This window comes from Microcaecilia unicolor, chromosome 6 (genome assembly GCF_901765095.1).
Source record: "Microcaecilia unicolor chromosome 6, aMicUni1.1, whole genome shotgun sequence".
Lineage (NCBI taxonomy): Eukaryota > Metazoa > Chordata > Amphibia > Gymnophiona > Siphonopidae > Microcaecilia > Microcaecilia unicolor.
Genome location: NC_044036.1, coordinates 4,598,129 through 4,614,356, shown reverse-complemented (window position 1 = coordinate 4,614,356; position 16,228 = coordinate 4,598,129). Strand labels below are relative to the sequence as shown.

Sequence of the window (16,228 nt, the reverse complement as noted above, 5' to 3'; positions counted from 1 at the left end):
TCCTTCTGTCTCTCACGGACATTGCCCACTCAAGGGGTATTGGGCACTATTATTCTGTCCGCTCTTTTTCTCACCCCTACCTTAAATACTCTACTATCTTTCTGCCTTCTTCTTTTGTTCCCTTAACGCCTTATTCTCCTGCGCTGGACTAACACACTTGTTTCTTTTGTGATTCTGTACATCTTATAACTGTCCTTATATTTCTTCACCTATATACTATCCCTTTTTGAGTGTTTGGTGTATGAAAGGGTATGAATGGCATCTCGGTTCTGGGCAGGGAGACCTAGCCAACACTGAAGAAATTGAAGCAGAGAAGGGAGAAAGTGAGCCTGCTTCACACCACGCTGCAAAGATACGCCAAACCCTGGCGTAAGCAGTAGAAGTAGAGCGCTTCCCTCGCTCTCAGCATAGTGGCGATGACCTTGTCTGAGAAGCCCTTCTTTCTCAGACGCTGCCGCTCAATAGCCAGGCCGTAAGACCAAAGGGGGAGGGATCCTCCATCACCACGGGACCCTGATGTAACAGGCCGTGCTCCACTGGCAGCCGCAGAGGATCGTCGACTGAGAGCCTGATCAAGTCCGCATACCAGGGACGTCTGGGCCAATCCGGACCCACCAGGATTACCCTGCCGGGATGCTTTGCCACCCGGTCTAGCACCCTGCCCAACATGGGCCAGGGCGGGAACACATAGAGGAGCTCTTGTGTCGGCCACTGTTGGAGAAGAGCATCTACTCCCAGGGATCGAGGGTCCCGTCCTCTGCTGAAAAAGCGCGGCACTTGGCAATTGGCCGATGACGCCATCAGATCTAGGCTCGGCTGGCCCCAGCGCTTCGTGATGTCCAAGAACGCCTGAGCAGATAGCTGCCACTCTCCGGGCTCCAAGGTATGGCGACTGAGAAAGTCCGCCTTGACATTCATGACTCCGGCAATGTGGGCCGCTGAAAGCTGCTCCAGGTTCGCTTCCGCCCACTGGCAAAGATTCATAGCCTCCTTGGCTAGAGGGGCGCTCTTGGTACCTCCCTGGCGGTTGACATAGGCCACAGCCGTGGCATTGTCCGACAGGACCCGTACAGGCTTCAACACCAGTACCGGGATGAACTCCAAAAGCGCCAATCGAATGGCTCTGAGTTCCAGGAGGTTGATAGACCACTTTGCCTCTGCAGGGGACCAGAGCCCCTGCGCTGTCCTTCCCAAGCAGTGGGCTCCCCAGCCCGACAACGAGGCGTCCGTCGTGACGACAATCCACTCTGGGGTCACCAGAGGCATTCCCGCAGACAACTTGTCTGTCTGCATCCACCAGCTCAGCGCCTTGCGCACTGCTGGATCCAAGGGAAGGCGCACAGCATAATCCTCCGACATCGGAGTCCAGCGCTGCAGCAGGGAGTGTTGTAGTGGTCTCATATGAGCCCTGGCCCAGGGCACTACTTCCATCGTGGCCGTCATAGAGCCCAACAGCTGCACATAGTCCCAAGCCCGAAGAGGAGAGGCTACTAGGAACTGGTCCACCTGAGCCTGAAGTTTGACAATCCGATTGTCTGGCAGGAACACTCTGCCCACTTGGGTGTCGAATCGAACTCCCAGATACTCCAGGGACTGAGTCGGGCGCAGCTGGCTCTTCTCCCAGTTGATGATCCATCCCAGGGAGCTCAAAAGAGCAACTACCCGGTCCACAGCTTTGCCGCACTCTGCATAAGAGGGGGCTCGGATCAACCAGTCGTCCAGATAAGGATGGACTTGGACTCCTTCCTTTCTCAGGAAGGCCGCTATGACCACCATTACTTTGGAAAAGGTCCGCGGAGCAGTAGCCAACCCGAACGGGAGGGCTCTGAACTGGAAGTGTCGGCCCAGGACTGCAAAACGCAGAAAGCGTTGATGAGGAGGCCAGATGGGAATATGCAAGTATGCTTCCTTGATGTCCAAGGATGCCAGGTACTCCCCTGCCTTCACTGCCGCTATAACAGAGCGGAGAGTCTCCATGCGAAAGTGCCGCACTTTCAAGGCCCGATTGACCCCTTTGAGGTCGAGGATAGGCCGGACAGAACCTCCTTTCTTTGGTACCACAAAGTAAATGGAGTAACGCCCCTTGCCAAGCTGATTTTCTGGCACCGGGACGACCGCACCCAGGCGGATCAGATTGTCCAAAGTCTGCTGCACTGCCACAGCTTTGACCGGAGACTTGCAGGGAGAGAGTACAAACCCGTCTCTTAAGGGTCGGCAGAACTCTAGCTTGTAGCCGTCTCTGATGACTTCCAGCACCCAAGCGTCTGAAGTTATTGTGGTCCACTCGCCCAGAAACGAGGACAGCCGTCCTCCAATCTGCCCTGGGGCGTGGACCAAGACCCCGTCATTGGGTACGAGACCCTGGGGGAGGACCGGAGGGAGCACCTCCGGGACGGCGGTCTCTGCGAAAGGAATGCTGCTTGGGGGAGAAATTCCTCTTAAAGGAAGAGGGGGCAGAAGAACCCAACCTGCCCGGGCGGTACCGACGGGCTTCCTGAAACCGTCCTCTGGAGGTACCGGGACGAGCACTAGCCCGAGCCCTGACCTCTGGTAACCTCTTGCCCTTAGACGTGCCGAGATCGGTCACGATTTTGTCCAGCTCGACCCCAAAGAGCAGCTTGCCTTTAAAAGGCAATCTAGCCAGGCGGGATTTAGAGGCGTGGTCAGCAGACCAATGTTTCAGCCAAAGCCACCGCCGCGCAGAGACTGTCTGAGCCATGCCTTTAGCTGAGGCTCTCAAGACATCATACAGCAAGTCTGCCAAATAGGCTAAGCCCGATTCCAGGGCCGGCCAATCAGCCCTCAAGGAATGATCCGAGGGGGAAGCCCGCTGCACCATAGTCAGGCACGCCCTGGCCACATAGGAGCCGCAAACTGAGGCCTGCAAACTTAAAGCAGCCGCCTCAAAGGACGACCTTAAGGCCGCCTCCAATCTTCTGTCTTGGGCGTCCTTTAGGGCCGTGCCACCTTCCACCGGCAATGCCGTTTTCTTAGTCACCGCAGTGATTAAAGAATCCACGGTAGGCCACAGATAGGCCTCACGTTCACTCACAGCCAAAGGATAGAGGCGGGACATAGCCCTAGCCACTTTAAGGCTCGCTTCCGGGACATCCCATTGAGCCGAAATTAAGGTGTGCATGGCATCATGCACGTGGAAGGTTCTAGGCGGGCGCTTCGTCCCCAGCATAATGGCAGAGCCAACAGGGGCTGAGGGAGAGACGTCCTCCGGAGAGGAAATCTTCAAAGTGTCCATGGCCTGTAACAACAGGTTGGGCAAATCCTCTGGGCGAAAAAGCCGCGCTGCAGAGGGGTCATCCGCTACATCCGAGCGGGGATCCGTCTCCTCCAAGGAATCCGCAAAGGACCGTTGGGAGACCTCAGACACGCTGCCCTCATCTACATCGGAGGAGACAAATTCCTCCAAGGCCTGGGAATCAACGCGATGGCGTTTACCTCTGGGAACCTCAACCTCTTTACCAGACGAGGGAGCAGGGGCAGCGTTGTGCATGAGGAAGGCCTGATGCAGCAGCAAAACAAACTCGGGGGAGAAACCCCCCAGACTGTGCCCTTCCGCAGCCTGGGCAACAGCCCTAGGCACACCCTCAACCGGCGCTCGCAATAGCGGGGGAGAGACATGCTGCGCATCCAAAATGGCGTCCGGCGCGAAACTCCGCGAAGGAGCCGCGCGGGAAGAACGGCTCTTAACTTTAGCCGCTTCTGTGCCGTCGCCCAAATTAAGGGCGTTCATGGCATTAATGTCTCCAACCTCAAGGGCGGCCCAAGAAGAAGCCGTCCGAGCCGCGTGGCCGGCCAAGATGGCGGAGGCGAGGAGCGGGGGATGGGCGTTTATGGCAGGAAAAACCGCCACGCCGGAGGAAGGACCGGGACATTCATCGGTCACGAAACTGTCACCCAACAAGGGCGAATCAGGCTTTAAGACCCCCGCATCCCCTCTAGAAGCGCTCAAGCGACCCGGGGAGCGACCCTTTGCGCCCTCGCCCTCCGACGCCATATGCCACGAGGAGAAGAATCGGGGAACCCCCTGCCCGCTATAAAAAGGTAAAAATTACCTGCTGTCCGCTCCGAGTTGTAACGACCTGGTGTCCCAGTGAGTAGCTGCAATAGACGCTTAAATAAACGTCGAAATAAACGCCTTTAAGGCCGTTCAAAATTTTTTTTTTTTTTTTTTTTTTGTAAACGGAGCCAGCGGGAGGGGGGAGAAAAGGAGGGACCTGGCACCACCAGGTTTGCACTTGCTCAAAAGAGCCCTCAACCCCAGGCACTCAACAAAACCTAAAAATTAGGCTTGGAGGCCTAGCCAGAGCTGCTGCTGTGTGTGACCACCACCTGCTGAGATAGAGAACATACAGAGTTTCCGGCAGCACATGACCACATATAGGGAGGCAAAAGTTTGCTCTCTATCTCCACCTGCTGGTAGATGGACACAACCCACCAGTCTATGGATTGATCAGCTTGATGATATGGAAACTTTTGTTCTGTTTTCACAGAAGAAAATCCTGGAGAAGGCCCGTGATTGACTGGCAAAAGTACATATGAGAATGGTGTTGATAGAACACCATTCACGGAAGAGAGTGTGTATGAACAACTAGGAAATCTAAAGGTGGACAAAGCCATGGGATCGGACGGGATCCACCCCAGGATATTGAGGGAGCTCAGAGAGGTTCTGGCGGATCCTCTTAAAGATTTGTTTAATAAATCCTTGGAGACGGGAGAGGTTCCATGGGACTGGAGAATGGCAGAGGTGGTCACAAAAGTGGTGATAGGGATGCTGGAAACTACAGGCCAGTAAGCCTCACTTCAGTTATTGGAAAAGTAATGGAAGCGATGCTGAAGGAGTGAATTTCCTGGAAGCCAGTAAGTTGCAAGATCCGAGACAACATGGTTTTACCAAAGGGAAATCGTGCCAAACGAATCTCATTGAATTCTTTCACTGGCTGACCAGAGAATTGAATCAGGGACGTGCTATAGACGTAATCTACTTAGATTTCAGCATAGCTTTTGACACGGTTCCCCCACAGGAGGCTCTTAAATAAACTGGACAGGCTGAAGATAGGACCTGACATGGTGAACTGGATTAGGAACTGGTTGACGGACACCCACCAGAGGGTGGTGGTTAATGGAATTATGAGGGAAAGTTGAATAGTGGAGTGCCTCAGGGATTGGTGCTGGGGCCGATTCTGTTCAATATATTTGTGAGTGACATTGCCGAAGGGTTAGAAGGTAAAGTTTGCCTTTTTGCAGACGATACTAAGATTTGTAACAGAGTGGATACCCGGGAGGGAGTGGAAAACGTGAAAAAGGATCTGCGGAAGCTAGAAGAATGGTCTAAGGTTTGGCAATTAAAATTCAATGCGAAGAAATGCAAAGTGATGCACTTAGGGAGTAGAAATCCACGGGATATGTATGTGTTAGGCAGTGAGAGTCTGATATGTATGGACGGGGAGAGGGATCTTGGCGTGACAGTATCTGAGGATCTGAAGGCGACGAAACAGTGTGACAAGGTGGTGACCATAGCCAGAAGATTGCTAGGCTGTATAGACAGGTGTGATCACCAGAAGAAAGGAAGTGTTGATGCCCCTGTATAAGTCATTGGTGAGGGGAGCTTGAGTAGTTCCATACCGGAAAATGGTCAATACTTCCCGGCCAAAAGAAGGGCTCAGAGGTCTCAAAGGCCAAAAAAGAAAAAAAAATGAAAAATAATTTGAAAAATCAATAAATTGAACAAAATTAATAAAGAGTAAAAATAAAAATCTGAGAAAAATATAACCCGAAAAAGGGAAGGAGGCAACAAAAAGGAGAAGTTTGATGCACTGAGTTTAGAAACCCAATCTTTTTGCTCCGTGGACAGCACTAAACTGCTAGTCCCATGCTCTATCATCGGGCAGGAAGGCACTATGGCAGTCACCATACCAGGCTCTGTGGATGACATCATATGATGCCTGCTTGTCCTCGGAGAATGTTTGCACTAATCTGTCTCTGCAATGGGCAGTTCTCAAAGGCCAACCAAAACCAAATCTGCCGCCAAAATCTGTGGCTTGGTTTCTTCCAGAACCAAACTACGGCCCCGCCGTTGCAAGCCAGCCTCCCTCTATCCTCCCCTCCAAAGCCGTCCATCTCCCTCCATGGTAAGCCCTCCCTGGGTCTACCTTGGAAAAAGCCCTCCTTGGGTCTACCTTGGAAAAAGCCCTAGTCTGCTGAGGTGAAAAAAATGGCCACGACTTCCCACGGCAGTCGTGAGGCTGCCGTGGGAAGTCACGGCTGCCATTTTCAAATTGTGAATAGCTTGATGGCAGCCACAACTTGCTATAGCAGTCTCCTGAGGCTGTAGTGGGAATCCACAGACACCATTTTTTTTTCAGTATTGAGAAAAGGGGCAAGAGCATTTAAGGATGCTCCTGCCCTTACCATGGCCTTTACAAGTTAGGCCCTGGAGGGGGGCAGGAGAGACATACTTTTTGTCACAGGATGGAGGGAGGAGACTAGCTTTTGGCAGTGGGGGGCAGTTCTACAGTTTTAGGTTTCTGCCAAAAATGGATTTCAGGTTGGTTTTGGTGCCTAATCCAAAATTTGGTCGGCCTCTAGTTCTCACACATCCTGTACCCTCAGTGGTTAAGTCAAATAATACCAAGTTACTTACCAATAGCAGGTGTTCTTTCAACAGCAAGACGCAAGTCTGTAGCATCACGGTGATGTCACAGATGGAGCCTGGCGTGGGAAACTACAACTTCAATGAGTGTAAAAAACTTAGTGGAGCCTCACCATGCATGCACAACACATCCTGCCTACTGTTGTCTCACAGGACCACCTTAGTTTTTGTCTTTCCACAAACTTGGTGAGACATGTCACCAAGAGCTCCCATCAAGTTTTTTTTTCCTTCTTCCCACTTTTGCTCTTTATATGTCCTGTCACTGTCATGCAGTTCCCAGTAGCCTGGGTAGAATATTAGGTAAGAGGTTTTTTGCTGGCTTTAAGATTTTTCTTTTTTAAGTATGGATGGCTGAAGCCTGCACAAACTGGCAGGCGCAGCTCTGGCCACCTTGTTGGGCAAACTGTGTGAACCGTGTGGGTCAATCTGCCGTCATTTACTATATTTTGCATTTATGGTTTGTGGTTTAGCAGTTTAGCACTGGTGGTGGTGGTGGTGGGGGGTGTTAGTTCACCCCAGCTAGGTATTTTTCCAACAGTCTCATATCATTTCGCTGCAGCTGTATTTTGTCTTCAGGGTCAAGAGAAGCAGCACAAATGAAATTTTGGTGCCTCCAAATTCAAAGAACTCAATAGGTCCCCATAGGTCCAGGAGCAGTATCGGATGCTAGGGATGCATCAGCCTCCCTTGAAACTGAGTATTGATAGAAGCCATTGGATTCTGACAATCTCCGACTCCCACCCAAAGAGGAAGGATTCATCCTTGTCTTAATCCTGTATGGAAAGAGAATAGAACCAAACATACTTGGAGGTACTTAGATGGCAACTCTAGTAATTGGTAAGCAAAGCCATAGTAAAAACATAGTAACATAGTAGATGATGGCAGAAAAAGACTTGCACGGTCCATCCAGTCGGCCCAACAAGATAAGTTCACGTGTGCTACTTTTTGTGTATACCTTACCTTGATTTGTATCTGCCATTCTCAGGGCACAGACCGTACAAGTCTGCCCAGCACTAGCCCCGCCTCCCACCACCGGCTCTGGCACAGACCGTATAAGTCTGCCCAGCACTATCCCCGCCTCCCAACCACCAGTCCTGCCTCCCACCACCGGCTCTGGCACAGACCGTATAAGTCTGCTCAGAACTATCCCCGCCTCCCAACCACTAGCCCTGCCTCCCACCACTGGCTCTGCCACCCAATCTCTGTTATGCTCTAGAGGATCCATTCCTTCTGAACAGGATTCCTTTATATTTATCCCACGCATGTTTGAATTCAGTTACCGTTTTCATCTCCACCACCTCCCGCGGGAGGGCATTCCAAGCATCCACCACTCTCTCTGTGAAAAAATACTTCCAGTGCTGGGAAAACTTCTACAGTCTGTGCCTTGATCATGGCTCAATAGATTTGGATGGGCTGAAGTAGGGCTTCAATGACAGCTTCAGTAGTTGGGGGAACAAGGCCAGTGCTGGGCAGAGTTTTATAGTCTTAGCCCTGAAAATGGCAAGGACAGATCAAGATCAAGTATGCATATATAGTAGCACATCATATCATTCCTTTTACTATGAGTTTATTTTGCTGGGCAGACTGGATGGCCTGTACAAGGTCTTTACCTGCTGTCATCTACTATGTTACATTGAGGTGATACTGAGCACTGTGCAGAGGTTGGGATGCAATCCATCAGAATGCAACATCAAAAGCACCAAAGCACAGAAGTTGCTGTTGTCCTTGAACTGCACTTGTCCAAATGGGATGCATCAGCTCCCAAGGACCTGAGACCAGGCTTTCAATACTCAAGGGACTCAGGAGGACATGGAAAGGTTGCCCTTCTCTATGGCAACCTTTGAGGAACAGCTCATTAAGTTCAACATGCAGATAGAAAGATTTTTTGTTCAACATGCTGCTGCCATGCATGGAGAGGATCAGGAAATATTCTTCAGTAAAATCCCTGCCTTCTTTCTCCTAGTGAAAATATACTCTGGGCAGGTGCCACGCTTCTAGCGGTACTTTTAGGTTTAGTGAGCCCTTGGGCCACTGCCAAGGAGCGGCAGGAGAATCACCCGAACACAGAACAGGCAGAACAGACCTCCCAGTACCCCGGGTCGGAACTCTCTGGCAAAGGCTGCCGCCGAGGCAGCGCAGGCAGGAACCAACTGAACCGGAAATAGCCCAAACTTCACCTGCACTTAACCACCGTTCTGCTGGGGTTGAGCCCCAGAGTGCGGGCGGTCGGCAGGACTTACCGGGCAGGGCAGGAAGCAGAACTGCAGGGACCAGCAGGATAAAGGCTCCAGGAACCCAGCAGGAGCCGGGCAGGCCACCGGTAGCAGAGCAAGCCAGGAGACAAGCCGGGTCTGGGCAGGCAGCAGTCAGAAGAGTAGGTCAGAAGACAAGCCAGGTCTGGGCAGGCAGCAGTCAGTAGAATACGTCAGCAAACAAGCAGGGTCAAAACCTAAAACAGGAAAGCAGCACTGCAAACGACTTCCACCAAAGGAAACTCCTCTGAGGACCTCTGTTGCAAGGCAACTAGGAACCTTTCCAGGTGGTTAATAAAGGCAGCCCACAAGGGAGTTCCCCAGGTACGGATACTGCTTGGTTCCAAAAAACTCCCAAAACAATCTGGAGAGCTGGAAGATCCGGACCAGCATATCTTCTAGAACACGGGGAACGGTAAACCATCAATTCGCAGCATTCCCCAGGTCTAAACCCCAGGGACCGAGGTGACTGCGAGCCAGGAACCTGGGCACAACCGTGACAGCAGGCAATTTAGAGGTGTATCCTAGATGGCCGATTTTTAGAACTCATAAATCTTAAGTGGCCACACCTTAAGACTCTCTCCTACTAGGAGGTTCTCTAGCACAGATGCTGAACACTTGTAATGTTCTGAGGCATTCAAAATTCTGCACTAGATTTTGGCTATAGAGATGGTTGGGTATTCTGGATCTTCTAAGACATGAGCAAGATCCTGTCTTATCTGAGAACACTAAGGAGGATGCCTTTTTGCCTTCTACTAATACCTTCTAGAATATAAGGTGGTTAGTTTAAAAGTGGGCAAGAGAGGGGCTTAAGAGTATCACTGCTGTTTTGGAGAATTGATTCAGCCACCTTGGAATGGGGAGGATATTGCTATTTCTTGAATCCTGAAGCCTTCTGAACTCTGCACATTGTCAGCTTTTTTGTTTATAGGTGATATAGAAGAGAGGTTTTCCTACATGCTCTTCTCCACATTCTTGAGGATTCTGTGAATGGGCACTGTCACAGCTTCCTGGGAGTGGTAGGTAGTTGTTTCAAAGAATTAGAGTGCGTCCAGTGTTTCTGCCCTGGGTTCCTCCTCTGTCTAAATGAAATGAACAGCTTCCACCATTTCCCTAATAAAGTCAGTGAAGGACAGTTCCTCAGGTGAAGACCACCTCTTTTCAGGTGTTGGAGGTACATCTGACAGCAAGGCAGTGGAACCCTCCTTTTTAAAAAAAAAAAAAAAAACCTCTGGCTCAGAACCCCAGCAACACTCACAACCTGATCCATAAAAATACTTCAAAAGAGAAGTCTGGATCTTTACCCATCCTGACCTCTCTTCCTCAGTGTGAAAGGGCTTCTAGCGAGTGTTGAGACAAGAGGATCTCTGATGTCTCTGTGAAACTTCCTTCCCTGGTTCATTGGAGATGGACAATAATGTGGCACACACAAACCCTGAGGCCCTTTGAGCTCTCCATATTGATGCATCTCCTGCACGCAGCATGTGAATTGAGGATTGTCTGGACATCTTGATGCACTGACAGGTGGTATCGAAGATACAGCATCGTTGAACAAAGAATCATCCCATCCACTAATCAAGCTTCATGAGCTGCTCTTCCAAAGCTGCCACCAATAAAAGTGAAAGAGGCACAATAGGTGTAGCCACATCCTCCCGAGTCACGGAGTATTGGAGGCCTGCTCTTGGCTCCTTGAAGGCTGTTGTATTCCCTCCAGAACCAAGAAGAATGAGTAATGCTCACATGAAGGGTGCTTCAAGAATGCCAGTGAACTCTGTGCCCTTGATGTGAACCAATGATTGTCAAGCCGCTTGACACTGTACACCCTTGACGATGATAACAAGAGGATGAAGCCTCTCTTCTTTAGGCTGGAATCAAAAGACATCTAATCCCAGTAGCCTCTATCCATGCTCAATGTCAAGGGCGTGCATCTCCAACATTTGATGCAGCTCTTAGTCCCATGAATCTTCTGATGCATCAGACTTGAAGATGCCAAAATTTGTTTGCATTGTTTCTCTCAACCCTAGATAAATTGAGGGCTCATGGTCAGGCCTCAGACACTGCAAGCAGCAACTGTATTTGCTACAGATACTGTCTTGCTGCATTGTTTAAAGCTACTGGGGGGGGGGGATTTTTTTAACAACATATCAAAAATACAGTTGCAGAGAATCAAAAACACATGGTGGGGGGGGGGGGGGGGGGGGGGGAATCAGGATGCCCTAGGCCCTCATTAGAGGCCTGTACTAACCAAATGGCAAAAAAAAGAAAAAAAAATTCAGAACCAGCTGAAACCTTATCTAAGGGGTTCTTTCACTAAACTGCAGTAAAGAGGCCTTCAGTGTGCCCTTCCCACATGTTAAGACCATTTTGTTTCAACCACAGATGGGAAAATGGCAGATTTGTTTTTTAATTAATGAGCCATGCATTAATTTTGCCATTAGCGTATGGCAATTAAGAATATTAGTGCATGAGCACTTACTAACACATATTTTGAAGGTGGTAAGGGCTCACGAGCTAATCCTGTGCTAATCAGCTAGCATGCAATAATATAGATTCAATACTTGATTAGCGCAGAAACGCCCAGTTTCCACGCCCCCAGACATGCCCCCTCTGCAAAAAAAGTTAACATTTTTTAGCTTGTAGTTTGCACACACAGATTTGAAAATTACCACAGGATGACTGAGTGCATTCCACGGTAAGCCATTTTAAGTTTACTGCAGATTGGTAAAAAGAATCCCTAAGTTTCCACCAGGGTATGGGGAACCACACAACCATGAAAGATGCAAAATTTCCAAAAATGTCTTGACAGGAGCACTCGGTGACACTATCAACAGGCTTTGTGGAAAGAGTAAGACTGAGGGTGGTCCCACGCAGCAGCATGTATGTACTCTGAAGCTCCAGAAAAGCTTCTATACTCAAAACAGGGTAGTTTCCTATGCCAGGTTCCATTTGGGATAGTACAAGTGGTGTGCTGGAGCCTACTCAAACCAGCTCACGTGAGCCATTTGTAATTTTAAGAATTTTGGGAGCTGCTCCCAATATGTGGGCTCAGGAGACCCAGGTCCCATCTCAGCATCATTATCCTCTTCCTCCCCTGTGGCCTGTGCTGTGCATCTTCTCTCCCCACTGCCAGCCCCCAGCATACAGCACCTCTCATGCTCACTCCTTGTCTTTCCCTCCCCCGTAGCTTCTTTTTGCCACAATTAATTTTTTTAAGCAGTGCTGGAACACGTCAGCAAGAAAGGCTGCTTCAGCCAATCCCAGGGGCGGGAAAGCTGAAGGAAGGCCCCTGGGATTGGCTGAAGCAGCTTGCTCTCGCTGAAGTGTGCCAGCACTGCTTTAAAAAATTAAATGCAGCAGAACAAGAAGATGCAAGCAGGTGCAAGTGAGTTGCTCTATTTTGTAGTTCTTTATTGTTGGTAGACATTTTTATTTGATATCACACAAATATTTTAGACATGCACGCTTGTGCAGCATAGGGATGTACAAAGAGGACGTATAGGTTTCATCGGTCAGAGTACTAATTTGCCCTAGATTTTAAATCAGTCTCATTAGGAGAAGCTGGTTATAGGGACTCCCTGTATTTATGCAGAGATTTTTTTTTTCACCTAGTAAAGGACCACCAAAACAAACATAAGAGAATCAGGTGCTTAACAATCAGACTTACTATTATAAGAACAATTTGAAAAAAAAAACCAAAAAAACAAACATTAGGTTGAAACATAGGAGTCTTTAACAATCTTTTCCTGTGCCTACATCAAAAGCAAAAGATAGTATGTGGGAACTTGTTGCTTTTGTTTTGTGGACTGCAGTGGTATATTATAAAAATGCACTTGCCTTTTTTACTACTACTATTTCACTATTTCAAAGACAGGTATTGAATAATGAGGGAAGGGCTTCTCTCATGCAGACGTTCTGTCCAGAGTCAGACTAAATGTGTCAACATTGTTCAGTTCAGCACACTATTAACCGCCAAGTTCATACAAAGTTAATTATGTTCAATGGAAAATAAATCTGTTGGCTCATGCTGCTTGCTATGTGCCAGTCTTGGCAATAGCCAGGGCGGAAAATTGTAAGCCACATTGAGCCTGCAAATAGGTGGGAAAATGTGGGATACAAATGCAACAAATAAATAAATAAATAAATATTCTATCACTGTTTCATAATTACTACCAATAATTACATACTAAAGCCATTTGTTTTAATTCATTTATCTAGTCCTTGCATGCACATGGTTTTGCTTTTTAAACCCAAAGGTGAATCCTAAGGGTGGTTGAATAATTAGGTATAAACTATATTTCTGACTTTTGTTTTGGACTGCTTTAGGTCTTGCTGATCTGTACATCTGCTGTCTGGCATTTTGGAAATGAGAATATAATAATAAAGTTTTGGATGTATTATGTATATGTCAGTTTCTGAATGTGCATCTGCCAGAACTGGGTTTGAGCATGGCTGGAGCCCACAAGAAAAATCTCACTCATTGGCCTTCAATCTCCAGAATAGCAGTGGTAAATCTCCAGCTTTGAGATGGGCCACCCTTGGTATCTCTGAACTCCCTTCACTTTTGTTGACAGGAATACTGGGACCTGCCAGCCAAATAAATGGACTACCGCTGCTTGTTTCTGAGCAGAATGCCAGGACTTCTTGCGCAAGTATACATGAGAATTCCTGGCATGTTGCTCAGAGCCAGAAACAAGCAGTGGGGAGTGTCGGTAGTCCATTTATTTGGTTAGTGGGGCTCGAATCCCTGTCAGCAAAGGTATGCCTACCGTGCTCCGCATGGGAGGAGGGAGGAGAGAGAGGAATGTGTTGCTCCCTTAGTCCACCTCAGGGCTCCCCCAAATTGCAGGCTGGCTATGCCCAAAGAGAGAGCCTGTTGTTAAAAATCTCCCAGCACACCACTGGATAGTACCATGTTGTGAGGACTTGCTATGCTGCTTGTCCTTGAGAATATGAAAAAATTCCCATACCCTCGCCTCCAAATCTTGTTAACTATATAAAGAGATTACTTTTCTTCCCTACTGCCTTGCCTCCTAGATTTGCTCTCTGCCAGGTATGATGGTGTGAAACCACAAAGTTGAAATAATGGTCAGCTCGGACATTTAAGATATATATCTTAACTAAACAGCTGATATCAGTGACCAGCAATCTGCTAAACGTTTATGGCAGCCAGACTCGAAAATAAATGTTGAGTATGTTCTAACCCAGTGGTTCCCAAACCTATCTTGGGGGCTTCCCAGACGGTTAGGTTTTCAGCAGATCCATGATGATTATTAAATAAGAGATTTACATGTAGTGGAGGCAGTGCATGTATATCTCTCTCATGATTATTCATTGTGGATATCCTGTAAAACTTAACTGGCTTGGGTGTCCCCAGGACCACTGCTCTAGCTTATTTGTACCTTAACAAAGAATTGGAGAGGATCATAATGGCAATGTCACTCAGCATTTTTGGGAGTTCCTATCAGTCCCAAAAGGAGTCTCACCTGGGATTGGGTGTCAACTGAATTCAAGCAGGTGCCAGAACATACATTCCAGATACGGATGTGACGGTCACTGGTTCCACCACCTGTTGCCAGAACATTCAACTGCCAGGGACACCATGCTACAGCCTAGAAATAAAACAAAACCAATATACACATGTCATCCAAGGTGTCAACTGGCCACTGCCTCTTTCGCTCAGAACACTGGCTACCAGTCACCTACAAAATTAAATTTGAGGCTTTAATTCTCACAACTCTTTGTACAGGAAGACCAAAATCTTTCAAGACATCTGCCACCTTACAACCCCTCCTGGGCTCTTTGCTCACAAAGGAAAAAAATTGAGGGTAAAGAGTCATATATTTGATATACAGTGACACCTTTCTCTGGTACAACCAAGGAAGTTTACATTTATTACATGGTACTTTCTCTGTCCCTAATGGGTTCACAATCTAAGTTTTTGTACCTGGGGCAATGGAGGGTAAGTGACTTGCCCAGAGTCATAAGGATCTGCAGTAGGAATCTGACCCAGTTTTCCAGGTTATCAGAACACTGCACTAACCACTAGGCTCCTCCTCCACTCATAAATGTTTCCTTTTTAATTCTTTACATCACTTTTGGGGAAAAGTTTATAAGCTACCTTATGCATGTCACATTGTGTTCGATATTCAGCACTATTTAACTGGTTATACAGCTCAAGCATTGATATGAAGGCACTTAACTGGAGAATGCTATTGAATACCAGCTCTGATCCCTGCAGTACTATCTGGTTAGTGCGTAGGGCAGTTTCTGGTGCAATTAGAATGACAGCATCAAGCTTAATAGCAAAGTAATCAACTCGTAAATTCTATATTATTTGTTACTGGTTTGATGAAGATCTCTGGTGATTTTTTAACTGGAAGACCTTGGTTATTTCATCTTGTTTTTTCCCAGGATAGTGAGTCTATTAAGCATTTATATTTCCGCTATGAGAATGCTGAATTTCTTGGCAGTAAGATACAAACATCAGGAAATATATGTAAGACAACCCTGGGAGTGAAGTTTTTCCTTATATTTCCACGTAAATGGGCGATACAAGTGAGAGAAGCTTCTTGCTTTTTATAAACCTGAACGGTTGAAAATTTTTGTTCACAGCCAACAATCAAGCATGGCAGCTAAGACACCAGTTGGAAGCAAATATGGAATTTAAATGTCAAGACTTGAGGATTGTCTGTAATTAATTCTTATGTTTAAACAATTGATTGATAAGTACATAAGTACATAAGTAGTGCCATACTGGGAAAGACCAAAGGTCCATCTAGCCCAGCATCCTGTCACCGACAGTGGCCAATCCAGGTCAAGGGCACCTGGCACGCTCCCCAAACGTAAAAACATTCCAGACAAGTTATACCTAAAAATGCGGAATTTTTCCAAGTCCATTTAATAGCGGTCTATGGACTTGTCCTTTAGGAATCTATCTAACCCCTTTTTAAACTCCGTCAAGCTAACCGCCCGTACCACGTTCTCCGGCAACGAATTCCAGAGTCTAATTACACGTTGGGTGAAGAAAAATTTTCTCCGATTCGTTTTAAATTTACCACACTGTAGCTTCAACTCATGCCCTCTAGTCCTAGTATTTTTGGATAGCGTGAACAGTCGCTTCACATCCACCCGATCCATTCCACTCATTATTTTATACACTTCTATCATATCTCCCCTCAGCCGTCTCTTCTCCAAGCTGAAAAGCCCTAGCCTTCTCAGCCTCTCTTCGTAGGAAAGTCGTCCCATCCCCACTATCATTTTCGTCGCCCTTCGCTGTACCTTTTCCAATTCTACTATATCTTTTTTGAGA

General features: G+C 47.8%; 1 protein-coding gene across 1 annotated transcript in view; it reads right to left on the bottom strand.

The window, feature by feature from the left end:
* The window catches only part of CDC20 (cell division cycle 20), a 251,137-nt gene that overhangs the window by 40,987 nt on the left and 193,922 nt on the right, over positions 1-16,228 (bottom strand). The window contains 1 exon segment of the mRNA XM_030207534.1: positions 14,403-14,528. Within this exon segment, the coding sequence (XP_030063394.1) occupies positions 14,403-14,528 (126 nt within the window).